Genomic DNA, 14,623 nt, shown 5'->3' on the forward strand with positions numbered 1-14,623 from the left:
AATATTTATTTCATCTAATTTTTACAGGTCACAAATCATTCTTCTTTTCATTATTTTCAGTCATTGAAAATGTTAAGGTCATTCTTAGCTCATTGCCATTCAAAAGCAAGCTGTAGACTGGGGTTTTAATCTATGGGTGGTATGGATCTGTGTGTGCCTGAGGACCTTTGAATGAGTCTTCGTGGATAGATTAGCATGAGAGAGAAGGTGAGGGAAGGTGAGAGAGGGGAAGTAAAAATGACATCACATGCTACCTTTTGCGCCATATTAAGAATTTAGGTATTTATACTCAAAGTTATGCAGTCATCAGAGGAGTGAGAAAATGCTAGTTGTTATTCCTATACACACATTTCCTCATTCTTAATTCAATCTACACGTACCTAACAGTTACCAGATATCCCCTTCCATGCTTAAAAATAGAACACTAATCTCTGACCCTGTTCATTTTTATTGCCATGGCTGACCTTATTTTTTCATTCATCTGTGTGTTCATATAACATCTATTCTCTTATCGTAAGGTGTGTCCTGATCTTTAAAATTCATATAAGTTCTTTTCTTTGTAATGTTACCAATGCCTTTTCTTTCTCTTTTTTTTTTTAATGGAAATATGATGGAAACTACAGTCTTTTTAACTTAATTGCTATGACTTAAAATCCCATCAATAGATTTAACTTTATTCACCTATATCCATCTGTAAGGATCACAACAAACTACGGATTACATTGTGAAGAACGGGAATTGTAGAACACTTCACTGTACTCATGCAAAGCCTTGTTACACAGACCAAGAGGTACAGAAACGGATACCGCATGTATGCCAGAGTTGCATCCTTTCACCATACTTATTTAATCTGTATGCTGAGCAAATATGAAGAATGCGGCATCAGGGTTTTGGGAGGGAGGCAATGGTAGAGCACAGGGTAGAGGAAGGTTCATTAACCACGTGAAATTTGCAGATAATGTACTGCTTTGTTTGCTGAAATCGAAGAGGACTAAGGCACTTGTTTGTGTAGATCAAATTCTACAGCCTTCAGTATGGATTACAACTTAATGTAAAGAAAATTAAAATCTTCAAAACTGGGCCAATAAGCAACATCGTGACAAAGAGAGAAGACTGAAGTTGTCAAAGATTTCACTTTACTTGGATCCACAATCAGCACCCATGGAAACAGCAGCCAAGGAATCACATACCATAAATGAGTCACAGACTTTGCTTTGAATGTCCTTTGTGTTTTAGCTGCTAGATGAAACCCCATTTGTATTTTGTAGTTCATCCCCAAAGTGTCTTCCATGAAGCAAATTGCTTCCCCCATCCCAGCCTTTAGGTACTTTTGTGACGCTGTTTCCATATTTTCTTCACACACAGCATTCCTTATGTTCACTAATCACTATCCCCAGTGGATTCTCTGTCTCTGAAAGGTAAGGCTGATTCTCTTCGGCCCATGTCCTCAGGGCCTATCATAGTTGCTGGTTCAGGTCTTTGTTAAGATTGGACAAAGTAAGGAATGGATGAGGAGTACACAAATGACAATCCAGTAAAAAAAAAAAAAAAAAAAATTTAATGCATGACTGAACAGCTGTATTAAAGCTAAACAACTTTCCTGTATCTTGCTGTTAAGTGCCATTGAGTCAGTTCTGACTCGTAGCCACCCTGTATAGGGTTTCCGAGGAGCAGCAATGTGTTTCAACTGCCAATCATGTGGTTCACAGTCCAGAGCTGATCCTGCATCGTCACATAGAAGTCCCTGTGCGTTAGTCTACCATAACTGCTCATTAAAAATAGAATCAACAAAAAATAATTATCTAATGATCACTCATTCATGATAAGGAGATGATGAAATTTAGGACTACCAGTCTTCTTAATAAAAGTCTACAGGCAAGCAGCATCAGCATCACCTGGAAACTTGTTAGAAAGGTACATTCTCACACCCTAGCCCAAATTTACTGTGTCAGTATCTGCATTTGAACCAGATCTCCAGATAACTCATTCAAGCAGCAAACATTTAAGAAACAGTGTAACACAATGGAATAGCATGCTACCATAAAGAATAACATGGAAGCTGCAAGCCACCACATAACATGGATGAACCTTGAGGACCTTATGCTGAGTGAAATCAGTCACAAAAAGACAAACATTGCTAAGACGATTATTGTAAAGGATTAAGAAAAGATACCAATATTAAAAGGAAAAAAAAAAAAATTTCTTTGTTGGTTACCAGTGGGGGTGGGGTAGGGGGTTTGGTGGAGGAAGGCAACGGTAAAGGACAGGGTATGGGGCAGACACATCATAGTTTGGGCATTGGGGAAGGCAATGCTCAAGAAAGGGGGGTGTGGAAGAACAAGGTAGATAGGGGAACACTAAGACCATTTCACATGGGCTAAATTGGACAGAGGGAAATAGTGATGCCTGCTCAACTTGGAACAACAGGGCTCTGTGATACAGGGATCGAGACATAGCCTGAAGAGGAGAAATAATACTAAGACACTTGACTGTCTTACGAATATCGGTTTCCCTTGCCTACTATTGTAAAATAGACCCTTGAGTGGATAGAAACGTATGTCAGGAAACATGATTACAGAAAGCTTGTAAGCCCACCTTCAGCCTATAACTGATTGGAGTACCTAAAAGGGGTTCTAGAACTTGCCCAGTGAAATAGGCCTCTTGGGGAGCTCCATCCCCAGCCTGGAACAGCTTGAGTGACAGAAGATACATCTTCAAAGAAAGAGCAGCAGGAAAAACCCCAAACAAAAATGGCAGTATGATTGGCTACTATAAGAATAAGCAAGTTCTTCATCGGGAAGCCATCAAGGCAAGCAATCAAGTCCCCTCAGGACAAAGCCCCCTCTAAGACTTAAAATCAAAGGGAACACATGAGCAGGCATATAAGCTTTGCTGGTGACCACATTGATCTACTGGTGTGTGGAAGAGGGGGAAAGGCAGCAATGAAGAAATGGGCTGAGTTCAACCACGTTCCATAGACTCCCATTGACCATTGAGATGAGAGAGAGAAGAGGAAGGGCTAGTTGGTCTGAAACATGGTGAGAACTGGGGACACCTGAGCCTATGGGCAAGGACATAGTCATGAAGGTCTAAAGCTGACAGTGAAGCATCCAGCAAATATGAGGTGAGGGAAAATGCACAAGAACACACAAACTCGAAGATAGTACACATTTGACCTAGCCTCGATGGTTTGATGATCAGAACTTGGATAAAGGAAATGCTTTTATCAAATTGCTACAATTTGATGAACTTGACCTATTCTCATTGTGGTTATAGCTCTAAATACCATCAGAGAGGGAAGGAGTCTTCACATCGAGTATTAATGCCCTATACATAGGGCAGATAGGGATGGACAACTTAGACACTGGCTACCTAAAATGAGGGGGCGATAAAGGCACAAAATGACTGGCTTACAAGGCTTCAAGAGGGAGTTCAGTTTAATTGTGTGTGGGGGAAGAAACAGTCCCTACTGAATAGTTTTCATCTTGTCTAGATGGGTCTGGTAAAAAGAGAGGGGGATAAGATTCTTATGATTCAATAGTGAGTAATTGTTATCATGACTAACTGTGACTGTCACAATTATAAAGGTAGAAGTTTTGTAGCAAAAATGGGGGAGTAGTTAATCCTACAGTTCAGAAACAAAGGACACAAGGACCGGCAAGGGAGAAGAGCATAAGTGGAATGTGAGACCTTATCCAGCGAGCAGCAACACCAGAGATGAAGGCAGAGATGGGGACATGAAGAGAAGGTACAGATGAGACCTCTAGATTCATGGGAAGAGAGGGACTAAGAAATGGCAACCAAGAGCAGACTTACAGAATATGCCCTTTAGTGGTGTAAATTATTATATATGCCTGAGTGTTTAAAAAAAATGTTTTTAAAAACAGCTAAAATGCTGTTGACTGATGGTTGTTAGGTGCCATCGAGTCAGTACCAACTCATAGTGACCTTATGCACAGCAGACTGAAACACTGTCTGATCCTGGGCCAACCTCACTACAGTTGCCACGCTTGAGTCTATAAATGCTGCCACTTGGCCAATCCATCTCATTAGGGGTCTTCCTCTTTTTCTCTGACCCTCCACCTTACCAAACATGATATCCTTCTCCAGTGACTGGTCCCTACTGACAATATGTCTGAAGTATGAGAGACGAAGTTTGGCCATCTTGGCCTCAAAGGACACACTGGCTGCACTTCTTCCAATACAGATCTGTTGGTTCTTTTGGCAGCCCATGGCACTTTCAATATTCTCCTCCAACACCGTAACTCAAAAGCATCAATTCTTCTCCAGTCTTCCTTATTCACTGTCCAGCTTTCGCATGCATATGAGGTTATCGAAAATACCATGGCTTGGGTCATGTGCACCTTAGTCTTCAAGCTGACATCCTTGCTCTTCAACACTTTAAAAAGGGCTTGTGCAGCACATTTGCCTAATGCAATACGTCGTTTGATTTCTTGACTGCTGCTTCCATGAGTGTTGATAGTTGATCAAAGAATAAAGTCCTTGACAACTTCAATCTTTTCTCCATTGATAAGAATGGCATTTATTGGTCCAGTGGTAAGGATTTTTTTTTTTCTTTATACTGAGATGTAATCCCTACCGAAAGCTGTGGTCTTTGATTTCATCAGTAAATATTTTAAGTCCTCTTCAGTTTCAGCAAGCAAGGTTGTATCATCTGCATGGAGGGAATTATAATTATTGTAATGAAACAAAGTATTTGATTTGTTGAATGTAAAATTGATGATCTGCCCTGTAAACTTTCACTCAAATAATAATAAAAACTTTTTAAAACTAAGAAAGAAAAAAAAACAGTGTAAGCCATCCTGGTTAGGTTGGAAAGTGAAGATATTAAATCTGATTTTAGAAATATCATTAATTTCGAGTTTTCACACATTCTGAAGCTGAAGGAATTCTCAGCAAAGAGTCTATGCATGCTTACTGGAAAAAAAAAAATAAATCAAAGTAAAATACTTTCAGATATATCCTGTTGTTGTTGTTAGGTGCCATTGAGTCAGAACCGACTCACAGCGACCTTATGCACAGCAGAACGAAACAATGTCTGATCCTGGGCCAACCTCACAACTGTTGCCACACTTGAGTCCATTAATGCTGCCACCTGGCCAATCCATCTCGTTGGGGGTCTTCCTCTTTTTCTCTGACCCTCCATCTTACCAAGCATGATATCCTTCTCTAGCGACTGTTCCCTCCTGACAATATGTCCAAAATATGAGAGACGAAGTTTGGCCATCTTGGCCTCTAAGGAAATCTCTGGCTGCACTTCTTCCAAAACAGATCTGTTAGTTCTTTTGGCAGCCCATGACACCTTCAATATTCATCATCATTTCTATTCTACAGGTAACCAAATTCAGAGAGGTAAGTTTCAGAGTCATACTCAGAAAATCCTGAAAGGAAATTAAAAAACAAAAAAGAGAAATAGATGATCTTGGAAGATCACCATTATATCCATACAATCTATAATTTAATTATTTCCTAGTGACAATATTTAATGCAGTTTGATCTCAGCCGCAAGATTGTAAGTGTCCTGTGAGGTTCATATTAACAGTTCATTTCTACCTCCTGCAACATGCAATCGAAGCTGGTCAAAAACAGCAGATGCTCCAAAAGGCCATGATGATGCAACACTGCTCCATCCTTCTGGTTTAATTCAGTATGGTATTTCATTGAGTACAGTCAAGAAGGTGATGTAGCCAACCGATTTCTGTCCTTGCAACAAGTTTAACTGAAGAACATCAGTGTCTCTGTTCCCACCCTACCTCAAGTAGCACACTTTACAAAAGGGATTTTAGTACAGCATGACACAATGGAATGAGCTGACATTTGCAATACAGTTATTGTTGTCAGTTGCCATCTAGTTGACTTTGATTCAAGATGACCTTGTATGTAACAGAACAAAACAATGCCCAGTCCTGTCCATCTTCTCGATCTTTGATATGTTTGAGCCCACTGTTGTGGCTACTTTGTCAATCCATCATGCTGAGAGTTGCCCTTGTTTTTGCTCATCCTCTACCAAATATAAGAGAAATCCTGATAGAGCAGTGCTTACGTGCTCAACTACTAACCAAAAGGTCAACAATTCTAACTCATTGATCAGTTTGCAGGAGAGACATGTGGCAGTTTACTTCTATAAATATTTACAGCTTTGGAAACCCTTTGGAGAAGTTATACTCTTTTCTACAGGGTTACGATGGGTCAGAATCAACTCGACGGTAAAGAGTTTGGGTTGGTTTTCTGCTAAATGTATTTAGTTTTTGTGTTTCCTAGGAATTGGTCTTTCTCTATGACAAGTCCCAAAAAAGTAAGACAAAATTTCATCATCATCATTTCTAGGGTGTATTCCAGTGTTTTTCTGTTGTTGTTTTTTTAAAGACATCTGTTTGTTCTTCTGGCAGTCCCTGGTATATTCAATACTCTTTGCCAACACCACAATTCAAATGCAGAAATTTTTCTTCTATCTTCTTTTTCCACTGTTCAGCTTTCGCATGCATAGACCATCTGTTTGAGAGAGTTGCATAACGTCTCTCTCAGCCTCAGTTTACCATGCTATCTACCATGCAGAGCTTGTGAAGATGAAATCAACTCATGCCTATAAAACACAGAGCAGCCAGTTGGGGGGGCGAGTAGAGCAGTTGGTTTTCTATTCTGACTTGTATTTCAGCCCCAGGCATATACCTGGATCAGGCTTGCAAACTGGTGGGAAAAAATGAGCCCTGGGATGAGAAATGCTTTGCCCACAATGTGTTACTAGTAGAGTTAGAATTAGATTCCTATAATACTGCATGTTTCCAAACTTTTACCGACTACAGAGGCCTTTCTGCAAATTAAAATGTATAGATCAGATTCAGTACTTGGCCATGCTTGCTTGCCCCCCACCCACTGTCCCATAGAGATGATTATGGGCCACGTCCTCAGCACCTTTAAGTTTCTTGCCAATACCTCCATATACCCATACAGAGTTGGAGTGATTGAAGACTCAGCCCACCTCAAACTTACAGCCAGTAAATGAATCCCATCAGGTCTTGCTCATTAGATGGATTCTCTCCTCATAGACCACCTCGTGGTTTTTAAGCCCTGACGTTCCCAAAAGACTTGAACTTTCTGACACATCCATCTCTAATGGGAAACATTAAGCTGACATCACCACTCTCCACACTTCATAAAGGAGTCCGAACATCTGGAAATGAGAACTGCCTGCAAGTGCTTTGACTAGAGAGCACCATATCACTCAAGATGTGGAAACACAAGTTCAGGTAAGATAGGAAAGGGATACCTTAAAATGTCCAAAAGGTCAGAAACTAATAATTGGGCAGTAAAGTCTACAGACAAAAAAGGTTCTCAGCAGAAATCTGGCTTTAGAGTCCAGCTCTGCCACTTTCTAACTGTAAGGGTAACTAACCTCTCTGAACTTGGGTGGAGTATAGGATATTTAAGAGAAATGCTTTTGGAGTCCATCAGTCCTAAGTTCAAATCCTGGCTCTGTCACTATAAAAAATGGTGTGTGACGATGTCAGACCTCCTCTAATTTCACAAGGAGAAGGAGAGAGAATCAAGATCGATATCAGTCCAAAGCAGATTCCTATGAGGTGAAGGTCAGACCTACCTCTTCTCTTCAATCTTTTACCAATTTAGACACTGGCACATTCTGTCTCTCTTTTGGAATCAATAAATTGTTGCAGTGGCCACACAGAGCTAAATGATCATAATGGGATGTATTAGAGAAGTACCAGGATCAGTAATGACTTGGGATACAGTTATTCAGTGAGGACAGCTCAGGTGTGCCAACAGGATCTGTAAGAGGCCTCTCTTGGTCCAGCTTCTACCATGCTCAGGAAATGTTGCAGCTTTCTTTAGCTCTGCCAAAAAGTGCCAGAAAGTGCTCTGTTCTCTTGCTCAGAAGGTCGGTCAGCCTAATCCACCAAGTGCCACTGCTAGCAAGCCTCTTCCCCACAGAGCTAAGCTCTCCCAATTTGTAGATTGGCATACCCACTGTAAGGAACCACCACGCTCCTTGGGCCAAGAAGCCCACTACACTATCTCATACTAATCTTCTGGTTCTGCTACCTTTGTTTCTCTTCTGGGGTTCTTACTGTCTTTTTCCATCTCTGGTGTTAAAGCTCTTTCTGTCTGCTGGATCTAGGAGGTTCTCAGTACAGGGACACCAGGTTCAAAGTACACACTCAAATCTTGGTTTGGTAGTAGTGAAATCCTCCTACTCTGTTTCTGGGATTGACTCCCTTTAGGTCTATGTTATTGTTGTTAAGTGCCATTGAGTAGGTTCCGACCACAGCAACCCTGAACAGGGTTTCCGAGGCTGTAAATCTTTATGGGAGCAGAAAGTCTCATCTTTCTCCCACGATGCAGCTGGTAGTTTTGAACTGCTGACCTTGCAGTTTGCAACCCAATTCATAACCACTATGCTAGTGGCAAAATTGACCAGTCCCCTCTTTAAGGTTCATATACTTCATTTGCATAAGCTCACCCCTGCAAGGGTTTCAAGCACCTTATTTTCATTAGTAGCATATATAACAGTCTAATCCCTTGATGGGTCAAAAGCACTTTATTTTCACAGACCCACCCAATCACTTTGTGAGAGTCATAAGACTATGAATGACTAGAAGAACCATGTTAAGTAACATACTATACCGCAGTCACATATTTATTGTGTCTCTTTGGGTAAATTGGTTAATTTCTGAGTTTTCATTTCCTTGTCTACAAAACCAAGTCAAAAGAATATATGTCACAGAGTTGTTGTTAGGATTCAAGCTTGTGTGAAATACTTATTACAATGCCTGGCATGAGTTAAGTATAGCAAAACAGCAGCCATTTCGCTGCAACCTGATCAATAAAGCAATGACTGAAACTCAAAGGAGCACAGCTCTACTCTGACACACATGAGGTCACCAGGAGTAGGAAGCTACTTGATAACAACTGGTTAATCAATAAAATGAGATCAATCCTTCAAAGAGAGTTACTGGGGTCGGGGGGAATGAAACATATACCTCAATAAGATGCCAAATATGCACAGGTCTACAACAAATGGAAACCTACTCAAGTTTGTGGGAAAAGACAATGATCTTTTAATTGTATTTAATTCCATGAATTTTTGAAGACTCTTCACCTTATCATCATCTCATCACTCCCATACACTCACCTCTTTAAGCCACAGAAGCTTTGGAGCCTGCATCTCCACAGACATCACACCCCCGACATACTGAAGGACACTGTGCTTGGTTTCATTAATCCTGTGGACCTGACTCACAGCTCGGTGGTCCAACCACATGATGATGTTTCGATGGGCATCCCCTAACAAACAGAAACAAGAGAGAGATGACAAAACACACACTCCTTTCGCTTTAAATCAAGATGGCAGTTAAGGATTGATCTCTCAAGAGCAATTTCTAATACAATTTTTTTTTTTTTCTCAACAATGAACAAACTGGAAGAGCCAACACTAAGCAAAACAAAGGCTAAGTACATTTTATCCAAACTTCCCTTCAAGCAACTCATTATAGCTTCAGAGTTATACGTCTAAACAAGTACTACTTAAGATTGTCCAATCTGTTATATTCTCCCCATCTCTTCTTGTCCCTTTTCTGTTCTAGAAAAAGTCTTTTGGGCAGATATTCAAAACAGGATCCTAGGAAATATGCTTATAACAATAATTTGGCTTTTTCAATTGGTCTGATGCATCTAATAGCTACTCAATGTATTTTATGTCTATATTCCCACTTTTTCTAAAAAATTTTGATGATAGTTAATAAAGGTTTTTGTTATAATTTTTTTCTCTCCTTTGTTTAGTTTGCATGATGGAGTGGAGAGCTCTGGAGTCGGGCAGTGTTAGAAAAAACACTGACTCAGTTATAGACAATGCTATAAAGGAAGTATCATTAGCGTCATTTTTCAATAATCAGCAACTGAGGTTGAAGACAGGTCCAATGGCTCACACTTGGTAAATGCATGAAACGTACTCTGAAACTAGGAATGAACTCAATTGGAATCAACATGATAGCAACCCGTTAATAGATATGGGATCAACCCTTCAAAGAGGGTTGAGAAAAATGAAACAAACATACCTTGGAGTACAGACAATGTACTCTATATAATGTACTAAATAAACTGGTAAAACAAACAAAAACAAAAGCCACATATATCAACATGTATAATGATATCAGTTGGAAAACAAAACACACAAAAATATATGTTTTGTTTGTTGATATGGATAGATACATATGCAGTAAAAGCACAAAAGCAACCTGTTTGTGAAGACCATGAGCAGGAGAAGGACCACCTGGAGGAGATACAAGAGTCGGGTAAGAGGAAGCGATAGGGATAGTGCACCAAATAGTTCCTTATTTAAAGAACAACAACAAAAAATAAAACTGGGCAAAATCTCATCTGTTTCTGCTCAGTCGAGCAGTCCCCAGGGTAGTGCTAACCGAAAATCTACTCAGATATCTCAAAAGATATCTATCAGCAATTGAAACCCATTTGAACACAGTTCTTCTCTGAAACACATGAATTACAATCAACTCAACAGCAACTGGTTTGAGTTTTTGGTATTTTCAGTAGTGAGTTCATAGAACATTAGTTTTTCTTGTTGTTTTATAGAAATTTATTTATATTATTCAAAGAGGTTTTTTAATCTTATATGTCATGAGCATCCATCCAGCTGTCTATCAATGGTATAAAAAAAAAAGATATCTGTGGTGTAGTGAATTATTTAACATGTCTCTTCTAGCCTTAGTCTTTGTAACTCCCACCAACAAAAAACTCTTTTGCTGATGGGTCTGGTAGGATGCCATGATTCTGCAGAGGATAATAAATGCTGGCAAGGATGTTGAGAGACTGGGACCCTCCTACATTGCTGGTGGGAATGCAAAATGGTCCAACCACTCTGGAAAACAGTATGACACTACCTCAGAAAGTTGGAAATAGAAATACCATATGATCCAGCAATTCTTCCACTTGGTATATATCCACAAGAAATACAAGCCATAACACGAGTAGATACGTGCACACTAATGTTCACAGCAGCACTATTCACAATAGCAAAAAGATGGAGACAGCCTAAGTGCCCATCAATGGAAGAATGGATACACGAACTTTGGTACATACACACAATGGATTATTATGCTACCAAGCAAACTGTAAGCCACCACATAACATGGATGAACCTTGAGGACATTTTGCTGAGTGAAATTAATCAAAAAAGGACAAATATTACATATGACTATTATTGTAAAAGCTTAAGAAAAGATACCCATACTAAAATGGAGAAAAAAAAAATTCTTTGTTGGTTATTGTTGGGGTTGGAGTGGGGGGGAGTTGGGAGAGGTGGAAGGGAGCACAGGGTAGGGGCAGACACATCATAGTTGGGAAGTTGGGGAAGGGAAAACACAAGAAAGGGGAGGGGGTGAAAGAACAAGGTAGATAGGGGAACACTGAGACAGCTTTACATGGGCTAAATGGGACAGAGGTAAATAGTGATGCATGTTCAACCTTGTATTACAGCAGGGCTCAGTAATACAAGAATCAAGGCATAGATTGAATAGGGGAAATAATACTGAGATGCATGACTGTCTTATGTATATTGGTTTCCCTTGCCTACTATTATAAAATGGACACTTGAGTTGGATAGAAAGGAATGTCAGGAAACATGATTACAGAAAGCTTATAAGCCCACCTTCAGCCTATAACTGATTGGAATAGTTAAAAGAGGTTCTAGATCTTTCCCGGTGAAATAGGTCTCTTGCGGAGCCTTTGCAGTGTATAGGACCTTAGGTGGGCTCCTAAGCCCCATTCAGAACCTTCTGAAGTGGGACATTCCCACTAGAAAGGACAAACAGACCATCCTGGAACAACTAAAACAACAGAAGATACAGCTTCAAAGAAAGATCAGCAGGAAAACCCCAAAAGAAAAATGGCAGTATGATTGGCTACTACAAAAATAAGCAAGTTGTTCACCAGGAAGCCATTAAGGCAAGCAATCAAGTTCCTTCAGGACCAAGTCCCCTCTAAGACTGAAACTCAAAGGGAATACATGAGCAGGCATGAAAGCTTGCTGACAACCACACTGTTCTACTGGTAAGTGGAAGGGGGAAAGGCAGCAGTGAAGAAATGGGCTGAGTTCAACCACATTCCACAGATTTCCATTGACCTGGAGATGAGAGAAAGAAGAGGAAGGGCTGGTTGGTCTGCAATGTGGTGAGACCTGGAGATACCTGAGCCCATAGACAAGGACACAGTCATGGAGGTCTAGAGCTGAGAGTGAAGCATCCAGCTGATATGAAGTGACAGGAGGCGCACAAGAACACCCAAAGTTGCAGATAGTAACCATTTGACCTAGCCTCGATGTCTTGATAATCAGAATTAGACTAGAGAAAGATAAAAGAAAAACAAGAGCAAAACATTTCTTGATAAAGGAAACGAGTGTAAATTGCTACAATTTCATGAACTTGACCTAGTCTCACAGAGGTAGTAACTCTAAATACCAAAAGACAGGGAAGGAGCCTTCACATCAAGTAACAATGCTATCCCCTCTGTACACAGGACAGATAGGGATGGGCAACTTAGCCATCGGCTACCTAAAATGAGGGGTGATAAAGGCACAAAGTGATTGGCTTACAAGGTTTCAAGGGGCAGTTTAGTTTAATAGTGTGTGGGGGAAGAGAGTCCCCACTGAATAGTTTTCATCTTGTCCAGATGGATCTGGTAAAAAGAGATGGGGATAAGATTCTGATGATTCAATAGTGAGTAACTGTTATCAATAATGACTGTGACAGTCACAATTATAAAGGTAGAAGTTTTGTATCAAAAATGGGGGAGTAGTTAATCTTAGTCCAGAAACAAAGGACCCTACAACCATCAAGGGAGAAGAGCACAAGCGGAATGCAAGACCTTATCCAGAGAACCATCCATACCAGAGATGGAGGCAAAGATGGGGACATGGAGAGAGGGCGTAGCTGAGGACTCTAGATTCATGGGAAGAGAGGGACTAAGAAATGGCAGCCAGGAGGCAAACTTGCAGAATGTGCCCTTTGGTGGTATATATTATTATATATGCCTGAATGGGGTTTTTTTTCTGGGGAAAAAAAAAAAAAGAGCTAAAGTGAATAGAAATACTGTTATCTGATGGTACACAGAGGGGATTATAATCATTGTAATGAAACAAGGTAAACTTGATGATCTGCCCTGTAAACTTTCACTCAATCCACAAAAAAACCTTTAAAAACATTATATGTAAATTAAAAAACAAACAAAACAAAGTAAGGCTCTGAGCTATAAGGAATTAGACTTGGGTCAGAGAGGTGGAAAGGGGTAGTACCTGTATCTCCGTCCAATCCAGTACTGTTCTGCTCTTCAAAGGAAGATGGACCAATCAAGAGCTGGCTAACGATGAGATAATTATATATCATACAGTAATGCTTCCCCAAACCACTGACATCAAGTTGATCTGGGCTCATAATGACCCTATGGCCTTGCAGTTATCAACCCAGAGTCTTTGGTGGTGTAGGAGTTAAGCACTCAACTGCTAACTGCTTTCAGAGAGTTGTTCAAACCCACCAGTCATTCCTAAGGAAAAAGATGTGGCAGTCTACTTCTGTAAAAACTGTTGTTGTTGTTAAGTACTGTGGAGTTGGTTCTGACTTATAGTGACCCTGTACAGGGTTTCCGAGGCTGTAAATCTTTATGGGAGCAGAAAGCCTCATCTTTCTCCCACGGAACAGCTGGTAGTTTCAAACTGCTGACGTTGAGGTTAGCAGCCCAATTCGTAACCACTACGCTACCAGAGCTCCTGTAAAAATTACAACTTTGCAAATCCTTTGGGACAGTTCTACTGTCCTACAGGGATGCTATGACGTGGAATACATCCACAGCAGTGGGTTTGATTTTTTTATTTAGTGCTCTTAAACTTTAAAACTTTATTTACTTGGATATTTTTGTTTTTAATTTCTTGACTAACAACTAAAGATGACAACAGTTTTATCTGTTTGCACATTGATTGTAATGGTGATTGCGGTTATTGGTAATCTCCTGACCCCCACTCCCTGACACCATATCTCTTAATTACTCCAGTTAATCAATCAATAATTGACTGCTGCCATGCAGGTACAAACAGTCTTTAAAGAACTTTTAAACCAATTTTAAATTTAAATTTAACTTTTTAGCACAGGATAATCCACCTCAGACAAAATCTAACCTTAATATAATCTGTATAAAGGCAAGAAACTGGTGAGAGAAAGTGCCACCTGGATGCCTTTGATGAATGGGGACATTTTTAACCTTTTAGTTATTTCATCACTTAATATTAGGGTTGCAACCTAGTTACCCTTTTATTACAGGGCCTGTTAACAGGAAACAATTCAGCCTACAATGAGAAAAATGATGGCATCAAAAAGGATTCCTATTTAAGCAGGCTTTACCAGGAACTCTCCTCTTCCAACTGAAACATTCTTGTTCCTTATATTTTGGCTGTTTCTATTTAGCAAAAAAAAAAAAAAAAGTTTACTTAATTGACTATGCTTTATTGACTATGCTAAGATTTTTGACTTTGTGGATCACAAAAAGTTACGGATAACATTTCAATGAATGAGTATTGCATAAC

General features: G+C 39.9%; 1 protein-coding gene across 3 annotated transcripts in view; it reads right to left on the reverse strand.

Moving 5' to 3' along the window:
• Positions 1–14,623, reverse strand: part of FGGY (FGGY carbohydrate kinase domain containing) — a 677,880-nt gene that overhangs the window by 611,464 nt on the left and 51,793 nt on the right. For 2 of the 3 annotated variants that reach the window (XM_006862487.1, XM_006862486.1), the window contains exon 3: positions 9,170–9,321. The exons of the other annotated variant lie outside the window; for it this stretch is intronic. In XM_006862487.1, coding sequence (XP_006862549.1) covers positions 9,170–9,321 — 152 coding nt within the window. The remainder of the gene's footprint in view (positions 1–9,169; positions 9,322–14,623) is intronic. 3 annotated transcript variants of the gene reach the window in all.

This window comes from Chrysochloris asiatica, unplaced genomic scaffold (assembly GCF_000296735.1).
Source record: "Chrysochloris asiatica unplaced genomic scaffold, ChrAsi1.0 scaffold00048, whole genome shotgun sequence".
NCBI lineage: Eukaryota > Metazoa > Chordata > Mammalia > Afrosoricida > Chrysochloridae > Chrysochloris > Chrysochloris asiatica.